We start from the raw sequence: 14,866 nt of genomic DNA, 5'->3' as shown, positions 1-14,866 counted from the left end.
ACTCAGATCATGTGTCCTCTGCAGCCAAAGGCAAGGGTAGTGGTGGGGTGAAGACAGCCAAGCTGTACGCCTGGGTGGCCCTTCAGACCCTCCCAGAGGAGATGGTCATCAGCCCTTGTCTTCTGGACTTCCTGGAGAAAGCTTTGGAGACCATTCCAATCACCACTGTGGAAAGGAACTACACTGGTATGTAGGGTCATTTAATTGCAAATCCATCGCCTGTTTGCCGTGGGAGAGAGATGGTTAGAATGGGGTTGCTGGGCCTAAATGACCAACAACATACTAGACCGTTGCTCAAATCTGACCCTGTTTTGTCTGTGTGTGTCTCAGCTGTGAACTCCCAGGAGGAGGACATAGGCCAGTTTGAGCCAGTGGATCCCCTGGAGGAGTCCACCACCTCCCTGGTTTCCTCCACCTCTGCCTACTCCTCCTTCCCTGTGGACGTGGTGGTCTACGTGAGAGTACAGGTAACCTACCTCAAATTGCCCACCTTACTATGGCTCGCAAAGCTCATGTCACTCTGTTCGCCATTGTACAATATGAGTGTTTTAAATGAGTATGTTTTGCTGTCACAATGTCCAGACCCTGAGACCCCACACACAAATTAATAAAGTTGTGTAATCTGACTCCATGTCTCTAGCCCTCTCAGATCCGCTTCAGCTGCTTGCCCATGTCCAGAGTAGAGTGTATGCTGAAATTGCCATCTCTAGACCTGGTATTCTCCTCTAATCGCGGTGAAATGGAGATCCCATCCAGCACCCAACCTACCGACAGCCCACACCCACCCTCCTCCACCCCCCCGAGCCAACACATCCTCAAACCGCCCCCTATGAAAGGAGGTATGGATAGCAATGCACCTGTAAAGCAACCTATAGATGTGTGAGTGGCTGCATTTCATTTTCTAAATCTATCTAGTCCATAATATAACACCTCTTTGATTTAACCTCCAGGTCCCTCTCCATCTCTGGGTAGCCCTCTGGGCCGGACCCGTCACAGCAGCAGCCAGTCAGACCTCACCTCCCCCCCCAGCAACTCCTCAGGGCTCAGCTTCACCGCCTGCATGTCAGACTTCTCTCTCTACGTGTTCCACCCCTACGGTGCAGGGAAACAGAAGTCTGCCGTCACAGGGCTGCCCCCAGGCCCAGGACCTCTAGGTATGGAAAAGTGTGTTGAAAGTTTATCATCCTGAAAATGTATTCATATATTCTAAAGCCTATTTTTATTCCTGTGCATTATAATTGCAGTTCAGTCTACCAACCTCACTGTACAGCATGCCTCATAGTGATACAGGGCAGTTCAGACTTCAATCCGTCAGTGTGTAGCATTATAACAGCGCTATGAAGTGTCGTCTCATGTCTGTTCTTTCCTTTAAGGTACAGTGGATGAGGAGCCGTCCTCTGTGACTGGGAGGAAGGATTCCCTCAGCATCAACCTGGAGTTTGTCAAGGTCAGCCTGTCCAGAATGAGACGCACCGGAGGACCCACCTTCATTGAGAGCTTTGTACCTGGCAAGGGAGGCAAGATGGACACCACCCTTATCAATATCTCAGGTGCCCCATCCGCTCTTGGAACAGGTTTAATGGTTGGAAACAGTCAAATCTGAAAAAAGTCTTTGGTCTTCCAAATGGGAATGTTATGTATAGTAACGTCCCAAATTATTGCCACACTTAAAACAGATGAGCAAAAAATTGCTGTATTAAATAAATAATAGGGGTGTAATTGTTTCTTCAAATTCAATGTTCGGTCTGTATTCTGGTTGTGGGTCCACGGTTCGGTTTTGGTACTGCGGGAAAATGAAATGCCAATACTTACTGTAGTACATTTTTGTTTTGGCAAAAGACATGAAACTAATCCAAAATATATAAAACTGCTGTGTCTATTAATTTTCCAAACTCACTGCCGCTTTCCCACTCTATATTGCGCAATAATTTTCACAAAAGCCTCGCCTACGTCATTCCCAAACATTCTATGAATGTGTGAAAATGTGCTAGCTTGTTTAAAAAAATATAAAAAAAGATTTCATGTTTCTAAAATGCTGTCAGTTCCACTTTAATTGAGAAGGTTTTTAGGAAAGCCTTTACATCTACCACACACAGACAAACACACACAGACAGGGGCATTTCCACGCTGTTGCCTTTTCAGAAAGTTGAAGGAAAATACAAATCACTTAAGCATTTTGTTCATGTCTTATTATCATCTTGGTCAAATTAATGAACGTTCTAATAAATTCAATATAGTTAGTTGATTTCCTACTAAGTTCAATACATTTTTTCTTCTACTGGGAAGCCAAAATGTTCCCAAACTGGAGATTTAAACGATGAGGGAGGATCCTCCCATTCTGGTTTATCAACCCCACCATTCACCTTGGTACAGAACTAGTTCCCGGCTGCGCCTCACAAAAGGATAGTTTTAAATGTGCAAATGAAGATTACTGTTTTGATTACAACGTGCGCATAGACTCTAGTTGTTTTAATGGAATAGACTACAACGGTTTTTTTCTGCACAGATTTACTCGGCATACAATGCAGTGTAGGCATAGACTATAGGCTTAGTGTTTTTAATTTTGGATATATACACATTCGGTACTGTTACGCCTGTAATAAATAATACAAATACTAAGCCATATTGTATGCTTAATATTATTTTATACTAATATAATTGCTCAGATAAAGATATTATGTTTATAAGTAATAATCAAATAAAATTTCAGTGAAATGCTTACTTACGAGCCACTAACCAACAATGCAGTTTTAAAAAATCAGGATAAGAATAAGAAATAAAAGTATCAAGTAATTAAAGAGCAGCAGTAGAATAAAAATAGCAAGACTATATGCGGGGGGGATACTGGTATAGAGTCAATGTGCAGGGGCACTGGTTAGTTGAGGTAATATGTACATGTAGGTAGAATTATTAAAGTGACTATGCATAGATGGTAACAGAGTGTAGCAGCTGTGTAAAATAAGGGGGGGGCAATTAAAATAGTCTGGGAAGCCATTTGATAAGATGTTCAGTAGTCTTATGGCTTGGGGGTAGAAGCTGTTTAGAAGCCTCTTGGACCTAGACCTAGACGCTCCGGTACCGCTTGCCATGCGGTAGCAGAGAGAACAGTCTATGACTGGGGTGGCTGGGGTCTTTGACAATTTTTAGGGCCTTCCTCTGACACCGCCTGGTATAGAGGTTCTGGATGGCAGGAAGCTTGGCCCCAGTGATGTACTAGGCCAGGAGGATCTGAGGACCCATGCCAAATTTTTTAAGTCTCCTAAGGGGGAATAGGTTTTGTCGTGCCCTCTTCACAACTCTTGATGTGCTTGGACCATGTTAGTTTGTTGGTGATGTGGACACCAAGGAACTTGAAGCTCTCAACCTACTCCACTGCAGCCCCGTCGATGGGAATGGGGGCATGCTCGGTCCTGTGATTCCTGTTGTCCACAATCATCTCCTTTGTCTTGATCACGTTGAGGGAGAGGTTGTTGTCCTGGTACCTCACGGCCAGGTCTCTGACCTCCTCCCTATAGGCTGTCTCATCATTGTCTGCGGTCAGGCCTACCACTGTTGTCTCGAATCAAATCACATTTTATTTGTCACATACACATGGTTAGCAGATGTTAATGTGAGTGTAGTGAAATGCTTGTGCTTCTAGTTCCGACCTTGCAGTAATATCTAAGTAATCTAACCTAACAATTTCACAGCAACTACCTTATACACACAAGTGTAAAGGAATTAATAAGAATGTACGTAAAAATATGAATGAGAGATGGCCGAATGGCATAGGCAAGATGCAGTAGATGGTATAGAGTACAGTATATACATATGAGATGAGTAATGTAGGGTATGAAAACATTATATAAAGTGGCATTGTTTAAAGTGGCTAGTGATACATTTAATTACATCAAGATGCAGTAGATGGTATAGCGTACAGTATATACATGTGAGATGAGTAATGTAGGGTATGTAAACATAATATAAAGTGGCATTGTTTAAAGTGGCTAGTGATACCTTTATTACATACATTTTTTCATTATTAAAGTGGCTAGTGTTGAGTCAGTATGTTGACAGCAGCCACAGACACACTTTCACAAAATGCTTGAAGACCTGGCTAAAGGTCAATCCAGATTTGTGAACATGGTCCCTAGCTGTGTGTTGCCGCTTTCCATGTTGTCTGTAGCTTGTGAGGTGTGGAAACACTTTGTTGCTTTTATGAATTTTGTTTTGCTGCTTTTTGTTCTATGTTGCTCTGTCTGTATGCTATGTCTTGCTTGTCCTATGTTGCTATGTCTTGCTTGTTCTATGGTGCTATTGTCTATATTGTAATTGTTTTTAATAACCTGCCCAGGGACTGCGGTTGAAAATTAGCCGGCTGGCTAAAACCGTCACTTTTACTGAAACGTTGATTAATGTGCACTGTCCCTGTAAAAATAAAATAAACTAAACTAAACTCAATGTTAGTGATGGCTGTTAAACGGTCTGATGGCCTTGAGTTAGAAGCTGTTTTTCAGTCTCTTGGTCCCCGCTTTGATGCACCTGTACTGACCTCGCCTTCTGGATGATAGCGGGGTGAACATGCAGTGGCTCGGGTGGTTGTTGTCCTTGATGATTTTTTTTGGCCTTCCTGTGACATCGGGTGGTGTAGGTGTCCTGGAGGGCAGATAGTAGGAACTTAAAACTTTCAGATAGGGCTGTTTCGGTTTTCATTATTTCATTTCATTACTTTTGTAGTTTCTGTATGTATAGGTTTTCCTTCGTTAAAATATCATGAATCATCATCACGCTGCATTTTGGTCCGATCCTTGTTCTACCTCTTCGTCAGAGGAGGAGATAGAAGAGAGCCGTTACATACTGTCCCATCAATGTGGATAGGGGGCTGCTCCCTCTGCTGTTTCCTGAAGTCCACAATCATCTCCTTTGTTTTGTTGACATTGAGTGTGAGGTTATTGTCCTGACACCACACTCCGAGGGCCATCACCTCCTCCCTCTAGACCGTCAAGTCGTTGTTGGTAATCAAGCCTACCATGGTAGTGTCTTCTGCAAACTTGATGATTGAGTTGGAGGCGTGCATGGCCACACAGTCGTGGGTGAACAGGGGGTGGCTCGTCAGGAAGTCCAGGACCCAGTTGCACAGGGCGGAGTCGAGACCCAGGGTCTTGAGCTTAATCACGAGTTTGGAGGGTACTATGGTGTTAAATGCTGAGCTGTAATCGATGAACAGCATTCTTACATAGGTATTCCTCTTGTCCAGATGGGTTAGGGCAGTGTGATGGCGATTGCGTCGTCTGTGGACCTATTGGGGTGGCAAGCAAATTGGAGTGGGTCTAGGCCTAGGGTGTCCGGTAGGGTGGAGGTGATATGGTCCTTGACTAGTCTCTCAAAGCACTTGATGATGACGGAAGTGAGTGCTACAGGGCGGTAGTCATTAAGCTCAGTTACCTTAGCTTTCTTGGGAACAGGAACAATGGTGGCCCTCGAAGCATGTGGGAACAGCAGCCTGGGATAAGGATTGATTGAATATGTCCGTAAACACACCAGCCAGCTGGTCTGCGCATGCTCTGAGAACGCGGCTGGAGATGAGATGCCGTCTGGGCCTGCAGCCTTGCGAGGGTTAACACGTTTAAATGTTTTACTCACGTTGGCTGCAGAGAGCACACACATTTTGGTAGCGGGCCGTGTCAGTGGCACTGTATTGTCCTCAAAGCGATTAAAGAAGTTGTTTAGTCTGTCTGGGAGCAAGACATCGTGGTCCGCAACGTGGCTGGTTTTTCTTTTGTAGTCCGTGATTTACTGTAGACCCTGCCCACATACCTCTCGTGTCCGAGCCGTTGAATTGCAACTCCACTTTGTCTCTATACTGACACTTAGCTTGTTTGATTGCCTTACGGAGGGAATAGCTACACTGTTTGTATTTGGTCATGTTTCCGGCCAACTTACCCTGATTAAAAGCAGTGGTTCGCGCTTTCAGTTTCGTGCGAATGCTGAGATCAATCCACGGTTTCTGTTTGGGGAATGTTTTAATAGTCGCTGTGGGTTCAACATCACTGATGCACTTGCTAATAAACTCGCTCACCGAATCAGCATATTCATCAATGTTGTTGTTTGACGTTATGCATATCCCAGTCCACGTGATCGAAGCAATCTTGAAGCGTGGAATCCGATTGGTCAGACCAGCGCTGAACGGACCTGAGCGCGGGTGCTTCCTGTTTTAGTCTCTGTCTATAGGCTGGGAACAATTTTCCACCATAATTTGCAAATAAATTCATTAAAAATCATACAATGTGATTTTCTTTTCTCATTTTGTCTGTCATAGTTGAAGTGTACCTACGATGAAAATTACAGGCCTCTCTCATCTTTTTAAGTGGGAGAACTTGCACAATTGGTGGCTGACTAAATACTTTTTTGCCCAACTGTATATCTTGCTAAGCCCTCTGACAAACCATCAAACAGGCAAAGCGCCAATACAGGACTAAGATTTAATCGTGCTACACCGTCTCCGACACTCGTCGAATGTGGCAGGGCCTGCAAACTATTACAGACTACAAAGGGAAGCACAGCCGTGAGCTACCCAGTGACACGAGCCTACCAAACGAGCTAAATCACTTCTATGCTCGCTTCGAGGCAAGCAACACTGAGACATGTATGAGAGAACTGTGTGATCACGCTCTCAGTAGCCGACGTGAGTAAGAACTTTAAACAGGTCAACATTCACAAGGCCGCTGACCAACTGGCAGGTGTCTTCACTGACATTTTCAACATGTCCCTGATTTGATTCTTTAATACCAACATGCTTCAAGCAGACCACCATAGTCCCTGTGCCAAGAACACTAAGGTAACCTGCCTAAATGACTACAGACCCATAGCACTCAGGTCCGTAGCCATGAAGTTCTTTGAAAGGCTGGTAATGGCTCACATTACCACCATTATCCCAGAAACCCTAGACCCACTCTAATTTGCATACCGCTCAAACAGACTCCACACTGCCCTTTCCCACTTGGACAAAAGGAACACCTACATGAGAATGCTATTCATTGACTACAGCTCAGCGGTCAACACCATAGTGTCCTCAAAGCTCATCAGTAAGCTAGGGACCCTGGGACTAAACACCTCCCTCTGCATTTGGATCCTGGACTTCCTGACAGGCAGCCCCCAGGTGGTGTTGGTAGGTAGCAACACATCTGCCAAGCTGATCCTCAACGCTGGAGCCCATCAGGGGTGCGTGCTCAGTCCCCTCCTGTACTCCCTGTTCAACCACGACTGCATGGCCAGGCATGACTCCAACACCATCATTAAGTTTGCAGACGACACAACAGTGGTAGGCCATCACTGCCTTGTACGGCAACTGCTCAGCCTCCAACCACAAGGCACTACAGAGGATAATCACTGGAGCTAAGCTGCCTGCCACCGAGGACCTCGACACTAGGCGGTATCAGAGGAAGGCCCTAAAAATAGTCAAATAGCTCAGCCACCACTTGCCATGCTACCGCATGGTTCCCGGAGCGCCAAGTCTAGGAACAAAAGGCTTCTCAACAGCTTTTACACCCACTGCCATAAGACTCCTGAACAGGTGATCAAATGGCTACCCAGAGTATTTGCATTGTGTCCCGCCAACCCCCTCTTTTACGCTGCTGCTACTCTCTGTTTATCACCTATGTATAGTCACTTTAACTGTACCTACATGTGCATATTACCTCAATTAGCCCGACTAACCGGTGCCCCCGTACATTGACTCTGTACCGGTACCACCTGTATATAGCCTTGCTACTGATATTTTCACTGTCATTTTATGGCTTGTTTTTTTTATTTCTTTACTTACCTAATACCTATTTTTTTACTTAAAAATTGCAGTGTTAGTCAGGGCTTGGAAGTAAGCATTTCACTGTTGTATTCGGCTCACGTGACAAACTTTCATTTGAATTATGGATGGTAACCGTGAACGAACCAAAAATATATTGTCTTTATACATACATTTTTAGGAGAAGGGGGATTCAACTTTATATATATACACAGGGCATTCGGAAAGTATTCAGACCTCTTCCTTTTTTTCCACATAATCTTACGTTACAGCCTTAATCTAAAATGTATTAAATAAAACATTTTCCTTATCAATCTTCACACAATAACCCATACATAATGATAAAGCGAAAACTGTTTTTTGTATTTAAAAAAATAACTGAAATACCTTATTTATATAAGTATTCAGACCCTTTGCTATGATATTCGAAATTGAGCTCAGGTGCATCCTGTTTCCATTGATCATCCTTGAGATGTTTCTACAACTTAATTGAGACTTAAGAGTGCACCTGTGGCAAATTCAATTGACTGGACATGATTTGGAAAGGCACACACCTGTCTATGTAAGGTCCCACAGTTGACGTGCGTGTCAGAGCAAAGACCAAGCCATGAGGTCGAAGCAGGATTGTGTCGAGGTACAGATCTGGGGAAGAGTACCAAAAAATGCCTACAGTATTGAAGGTCCCCAAGAACACCTGAGGCCTCCATCATTCTTAAATGGAAGAAGTTTGGAACCATCAAGACTCTTCCTAAAGCTGGCCGCTCGACCAAACTGAACAATCGGGGGAGAAAGGCCTTGGTCAGAGAGGTGACCAAGAACCCGATGGTCACTCTGACAAAGCTCTATGAGTAACTCTGTGGAGATGGGAGAACCTTCCACAAAGGGAAAGGGGGATACCTAGTCAGTTGTATAAGTGAATGCCTTCAACTGGAATGTGTCTTCTGCATTTAACCCTCTGAATCAGAGAGGTGTAGGGGGCTGTCTTAGAAGGACAACCATCTCTGCAGCACTCCATCAATCAAGCCTGTATGGTAGAGTGGGAAGACAGAAGCCACTCCTCAGTAAAAGGCACATGACAGCCCGCTTGGAGTTAGCCAAAAGGCACTTAAAAGACTCTCGGAACATGAGAAACCAAATTCTCTGGTCTGATGAAACCAAGATTGAACTCTTTTGCCTGAATACCAAGCGTCACGTCTGGAGGAAACCTGGCACCAAACCTACGGTGAAGCATGGTGGTGGCAGCATCATACTGTGGGGATGTTTTTCAACAGCTGGGATTGAGAGACTAGTCAGGATCAAGGGAAAGATGAACGGCGCAAAGTACAGAGAGATCCTTAATGAAATCCTCCAGAGCGCTCAGGACCTCAGGCATATATTATTATTATTATTATTACCTTCCAACAGGACAACAACCCTAAGCACACAGCCAATATAAAGCAGAAGTGGCTTTGGGACCAGTCTCAATGTCCTTGAGTAGCCCAGCCAGAGCCCGAACTTGAACCCGATCGAACATCTGTAGAGAGACCTGAAAATAGCTGTGCAGCGACGCTCCACATCCAACCTGACAGAGCTTGAAAGGATCTGCAGAGAAGAATGGGTGAAACTCCTCAAATACATGTGCGCCAAGCTAGTAGTGTCATACCCAAGAAGACTTGAGGCTGTAATCGCTGCCAAAGGTGCTTCAACAAAGTACTGATTAAAAGGTCTGAAATACTTAATTGTGATATTTCAGTTGTATTTATTTTTTTACATTTGCAAAGAAAAATGTAAAGCCTGTTTTGCACTGTAGTTTACCCAATAGCAGTTTTTCATTTTAACATGGTTGGTCCATTTTGTAAACATTTTACGAACAGAATGGCAGGGTCAAATGAGAAGCATATTTTCCAAAAGTTCCAAGCAGTTAAAACCATACATTTTTGAGACCAGTGTAACCAAAGCTGTGTTGTATTTATTAGGTATGTTGTAGCAAATTTTCAAAGATTCATTACAAGCTCAAAACATTTTAACAAAAATAACAGATATAGGCCTCCCGAGTGGCACACTGGTCTAAGACACTGCAGTGCTAGCTGTGCCACTAGAGATCCTGGTTCGAATTCATGCTCTGTCGCAGCCGGACGCGACCGGGTGGGCGTTGTGTCAAGATGCAGTGCGGCTTGGCTGGGTTGTGTTTCGGGGGGACGCATGGCTCTTGACCTTCGCCCCTCCCGAGTCCCTGCGGTAGTTGCAGCGATGGGACAGGACTGTAACTACCAATTGGATACCGTGAAATTGGGGAGAAAGGGGGTTTAAAAAAGACATGACAATAACGTGGCTATTTGCATGATAATTTATTGTTACCCCAAATTCCATAATCGTCACAGCCCTACATCCAATATAGTTTAGTATTTGTAATGTTTTGAATGTGACTGTATATCTTGTCACTAAAGCTGATCCATTTTGATCAATTAATTCCCCTCCACAGAAACTTAGATTCCTGGCCAACTTTGAGTGTTTTTTCTCTCTCTTCTCAGCTGTGTGTGACATTGGCTCGGCCTCCTTCAAGTATGACATGCGGAGGCTAAGTGAGATCCTGGCCTTCCCCAGAGCCTGGTACCGGCGCAGCATCGCCAGACGCCTCTTCCTGGGAGACCAGACCATCAACATGCCAACAGGTTGGGATGTTGGGAAATACACACCTCCTTAATAGGCCTTTGCACACTTATGGCTCCATTTTCCTCATGCAATAATTGATCAACATTTTTACTCTGTTCCCTTTCAATCTCCAACTCTGCTAATGTCGGTCCCCTTTAAAACAGTATGCATTTTTCCCAAAACTGTGTTTACATTTGAAAATATGCCCTTTACCTCAACCTGCTTCTCTCCTCCAGCCTCGGGTCCTACCACCCCGGACTCTGTAGAGAACATGACCCAGCACCTGTCACCAGAATCCAGCCGTAAAGCCTACTGGAGGACCTGGGATGGTAGCACTGGGCAGTACATGCCTCAGTCCCCCAACGTGTTCTCTGACCACTCCACTGGGAGTAACATGTCCCCCGGGGGCCTGTCCTCCCACCTCAAGTCCCCAGCCCCCGGACGCACCAGGAGCGTCTCTGATTCCTCCGCCCCCAGAAGAGGTACCAGCTCAAAAATGAGTGCTCAACAGCACCGAGGAACGACGCAATCAGATTAAAGCAGTGTTATAGCTGTTTTTTTTAGCTTAGTGTAGAGATAATTTTCACAACATAGGCTTAAAATGCAGTAGGAATAATGAAGGAATACTATATCCCTCATTTATACTTGAGCTAGTGTGTACTCTTTGACACTTTTAGATTAGGATTAACTCTCTCTAATTTAGACAAATACAGTGGGGAGAACAAGTATTTGATACACTGCCGATTTTGCAGGTTTTCCTACTTACCAAGCATGTAGAGGTCTGTAATTGTTATCATAGGTACACTTCAACTGTGAGAGACGGAATCTAAAACAAAAATCCAGAAAATCACATTGTATGATTTTGAAGTAATTAATTAGCATTTTATTGCATGACATACAGTAGGGCAAAAAAGTATTTATTCAGCCACCAATTGTGCAAGTTCTCCCACTTAAAAAGATGAGAGAGACCTGTAATTTTCATCATATGTACACTTCAACTATGACAGACAAAATTAGGGGGAAAAATCCAGAAAATCACATTGTAGGATTTTTAATGAATTTATTTGCAAATTATGGTGGAAAATAAGTAAAATAACTGCACCTGTTTGAACTCGTTACCTGTATAAAAGACACCTGTCCACACACTCAATCAAACAGACTCCAACCTTTCCACAATGGCCAAGACCAGAGAGCTATGTAAGGACATCAGGGATAAAATTGTAGACCTGCACAAGGCTGGGATGGGCTACAGGACAATTGACAAGCAGCTTGGTGAGAAGGCAACATCTGTTGGCACAATAATTAGAAAATGGAAGAAGTTCAAGATGACGGTCAATCACCCTCGGTCTGGGGCTCCATGCAAGATCTCACCTCGTGGGGCATCAATGATCATGAGGAATGTGAGGGATCAGCCCAGAACTACACAGCAGGACCTGGTCAATGACCTGAAGAGAGCTGGGACCACAGTCTCAAAGAAAAGCATTAGTAACACACTACGCCGTCATGGATTAAAATCCTGCAGAGCACGCAAGGTCCCCCTGCTCAAGTCAGCGCATGTCCAGGCCCGTCTGAAGTTTGCCAATGACCATCTGGATGATCCAGAGGAGGAATGGGAGACGGTCATGTGGTCTGACGAGACAAAAATAGAGCTTTTTGGTCTAAACTCCACTCGCCGTGTTTGGAGGAAGAAGGCTGAGTACAACCCCAAGAACACCATCCCAACAGTGAAGCATAGAGGTGGAAACATCATTCTTTGGGATGCTTTTCTACAAAGGGGACAGGACAACTGCACCGTATTGAGGGGAGGATGGATGGGGGCATGTATCGCGAGATCTTGGCCAACAACCTCCTTCACCTCAGTAAGAGCATTGAAGATGGGTCGTGGCTGGGTCTTCCAGCCACAGCCAGGGCAACTAAGGAGTGGCTCCGTAAGAAGCATCTCAAGGTCCTGGAGTGGCCTAGCCAGTCTCCAGACCTGAACCCAATAGAAAATCTTTGGAGGGAGCTGAACGTCCGTATTGCCCAGCGACAGCCCCGAAACCTGAAGGATCTGGAGAAGGTCTGTATGGAGAAGTGGGCCAAAATCCCTGCTGCAGTGTGTGCAAACCTGGTCAAGAACTACAAGAAACTTATGATCTCTGTAATTGCAAACAAAAGTCCCTGTACCAAATATTAAGTTCTGCTTTTCTGATGTATCAAATACTTATGTCATGCAGTAAAATGCTAATTAATTACTTCAAAATCATACAATTTGATTTTCTGGATTTTTGTTTTGCATTCCGTCTCTCACAGTTGAAGTGTACCTATGATAAAAAATTACAGACCACTACATGCTTTGTAAGTAGGAAAACCTGCAAAATCGGCAGTGTATCAAATACTTGTTCTCCCCACTGTAGCTTTGGGGAGAATGCCATTACATCATACATTTCCCTTCCATATAGATTCTGTGACCAAGATGTCCACGCCGTCGTTCAATAAAAACGGCAAGGCAGCCGGCCCCCAAGGGACCCCATGGGAGACACTAGTGGTGTTCGCCATCAACCTGAAGCAGCTCAACGTCCAGATGAACATGAGCAATGTCATGGGCAACAACACGTAGGTCTCCCATTTTCCCCTCTCACGCAACACACACTATTCTACTCCAGGGCTCTCCAACCCTATTCCTGGAGAGCTACCATCCTGTAGGTTCAAGCTCCAACCCCAGTTGTGACTAACCTGATTCAGTTTATTTACAAACTAATTATAAAAATCAGGTGCGTTAGATTAGGGTTGGAGTGAAAACCAGCAGGACAGTATCTCTCCAGCGTGTTCCACACGCTAGGGGCCAGTTTCAGTACACAGATTGTCTATTCCATCTAATTCATATCAGCACATTACCTAATGTTTATATCTGCAGGGGTTAAAGTTCTCTGTCACTGCAATTAATTTCCGTGATATGGGTTCTGGAGAGGCAATAAAAATATCTGGGGAGATATATTCCCGATGTTCAGAGGAAGGGAATTATATAGTCTATAATGCGCCCCACAGCAGCGCTCAAATCAGACACCGGTGTGTAGCCTACTGTAGCTGCTGGCAAATGAAAGCCGTTTTAGCATGTTTCAAAAAACTGGGGATCCCAGTTTTACATTGCAATTATTTCTCTACTCCTTCAATTTCGTTATTTGCAATTGTTTTACAAATGCATTTTTACAACCGGAATTTCAAGCATGGTTTAGGCGCAGCTGCACAACAGAGCTCTTAAAGGGGGGAAATGTCGTCTTAAAAGGACAACGACATACTTTCTAATAGAGACAAACAAAAAATTATCATTATTTCAATATTTATAATAAAAAATATATATATATATATTTTTTTAAATACAAACAGGATGTTGTGTCCAATGGGGTAAATGCAGATAGGCTGAAGCATGGGGTTTGTCTATGTAAATTTAATATAGGCACTATGCTTCATAAGTTGGGCTGCAGGTGATGATGCTTATTGCTAATAGCACATCTAATAATACAGGCCATGCATAGGCTATATGCATGGTCCAATATACTAAAATAATTGTAACATAATTTTTACCAATTTGTTATTGTGCCCGTTTCTAACTATTTTTCAGATGGTGTCAGCATAATTTTATTTTCATAAATTTTGGAGTAGAATATCCTTTTAAAAAGTCACCAGAACTGAGCTTCTCAGTCCTTTTAAATAGGACCCCGGATAGGACCCTGGAACCCCTAAGCAAAGGGACTGGAATTTGCCAAGCTCGCAGTTTATACATGTACAAAATTATCATCTTTCCCTTAACCTCTTGGATGTAATGTCCTCTGTTTAGGGGTCTTGCGTAGTTCTGCTAGTGTTATGTGGGATGTGAAATCTCAAACCACTTGAAACTGGGATGTCCCTCCTACCATTTAATTCGCTCTTCTGACTGTCCAAGCACATGCCTGCAATCCTTACATCCTAGCGTAGCAGGGGCAATTGGTTTCATCACTGTAGCACATTCAGCGCTTGATGATTGTTTTTTTTTTTACACTTTCTGTTTGACATAGACAGACAATATTAATATGAGATGAAAGGCAAGTTCCTAACGAGCTGTAGAACATTTTGAGGATCTCAGGACCCATGCCATATCTTTTTAGTTTCCTGGGGGGGAATAGGCTTTGTCGTACCCTTTTCACGACTGTCTTGGTGTGTTTGGACCATTCTAGTTTGTTGTTGATGTGGACACCAAGGAACTTGAAGCTGTCAACCTGCTCCACTACAGCCCCGTCGATGAGAATGGGAACGTGCTCGGTCCTCCTTTTCCTGTAGTCCACAATCATCTCCTTAGTCTTGGTTACGTTGATGGAAAGGTTGTTATTCTGGCACCACCGGCCAGGTCTCTGACCTCCTCCCTATAGGCTGTCTCGTCGTCTGTGATCAGGCCTACCACTGTTGTGTTGTCTTCAAACTTAATGATGGTGTTGGAGT

General features: G+C 44.1%; 1 protein-coding gene across 12 annotated transcripts in view; it reads left to right on the top strand.

Annotated features, from left to right (window-relative positions):
* kiaa1109 (KIAA1109 ortholog) overlaps positions 1-14,866 on the top strand; it is a 123,119-nt gene that overhangs the window by 101,402 nt on the left and 6,851 nt on the right. For 11 of the 12 annotated variants that reach the window (XM_046308936.1, XM_046308933.1, XM_046308934.1 and 8 more), the window contains 8 exons: positions 25-186; positions 331-467; positions 641-839; positions 951-1,154; positions 1,374-1,550; positions 10,291-10,431; positions 10,648-10,893; positions 12,853-13,006. In XM_046308936.1, coding sequence (XP_046164892.1) covers positions 25-186; positions 331-467; positions 641-839; positions 951-1,154; positions 1,374-1,550; positions 10,291-10,431; positions 10,648-10,893; positions 12,853-13,006 — 1,420 coding nt within the window. The remainder of the gene's footprint in view (positions 1-24; positions 187-330; positions 468-640; positions 840-950; positions 1,155-1,373; positions 1,551-10,290; positions 10,432-10,647; positions 10,894-12,852; positions 13,007-14,866) is intronic. The other variant, XM_046308928.1, reaches the window with a different exon arrangement.

This window comes from Oncorhynchus gorbuscha, linkage group LG17 (genome assembly GCF_021184085.1).
Source record: "Oncorhynchus gorbuscha isolate QuinsamMale2020 ecotype Even-year linkage group LG17, OgorEven_v1.0, whole genome shotgun sequence".
In the NCBI taxonomy this organism is placed as follows: Eukaryota; Metazoa; Chordata; class Actinopteri; order Salmoniformes; family Salmonidae; genus Oncorhynchus; species Oncorhynchus gorbuscha.
This window is presented reverse-complemented; position numbering and strand designations above follow the sequence as displayed.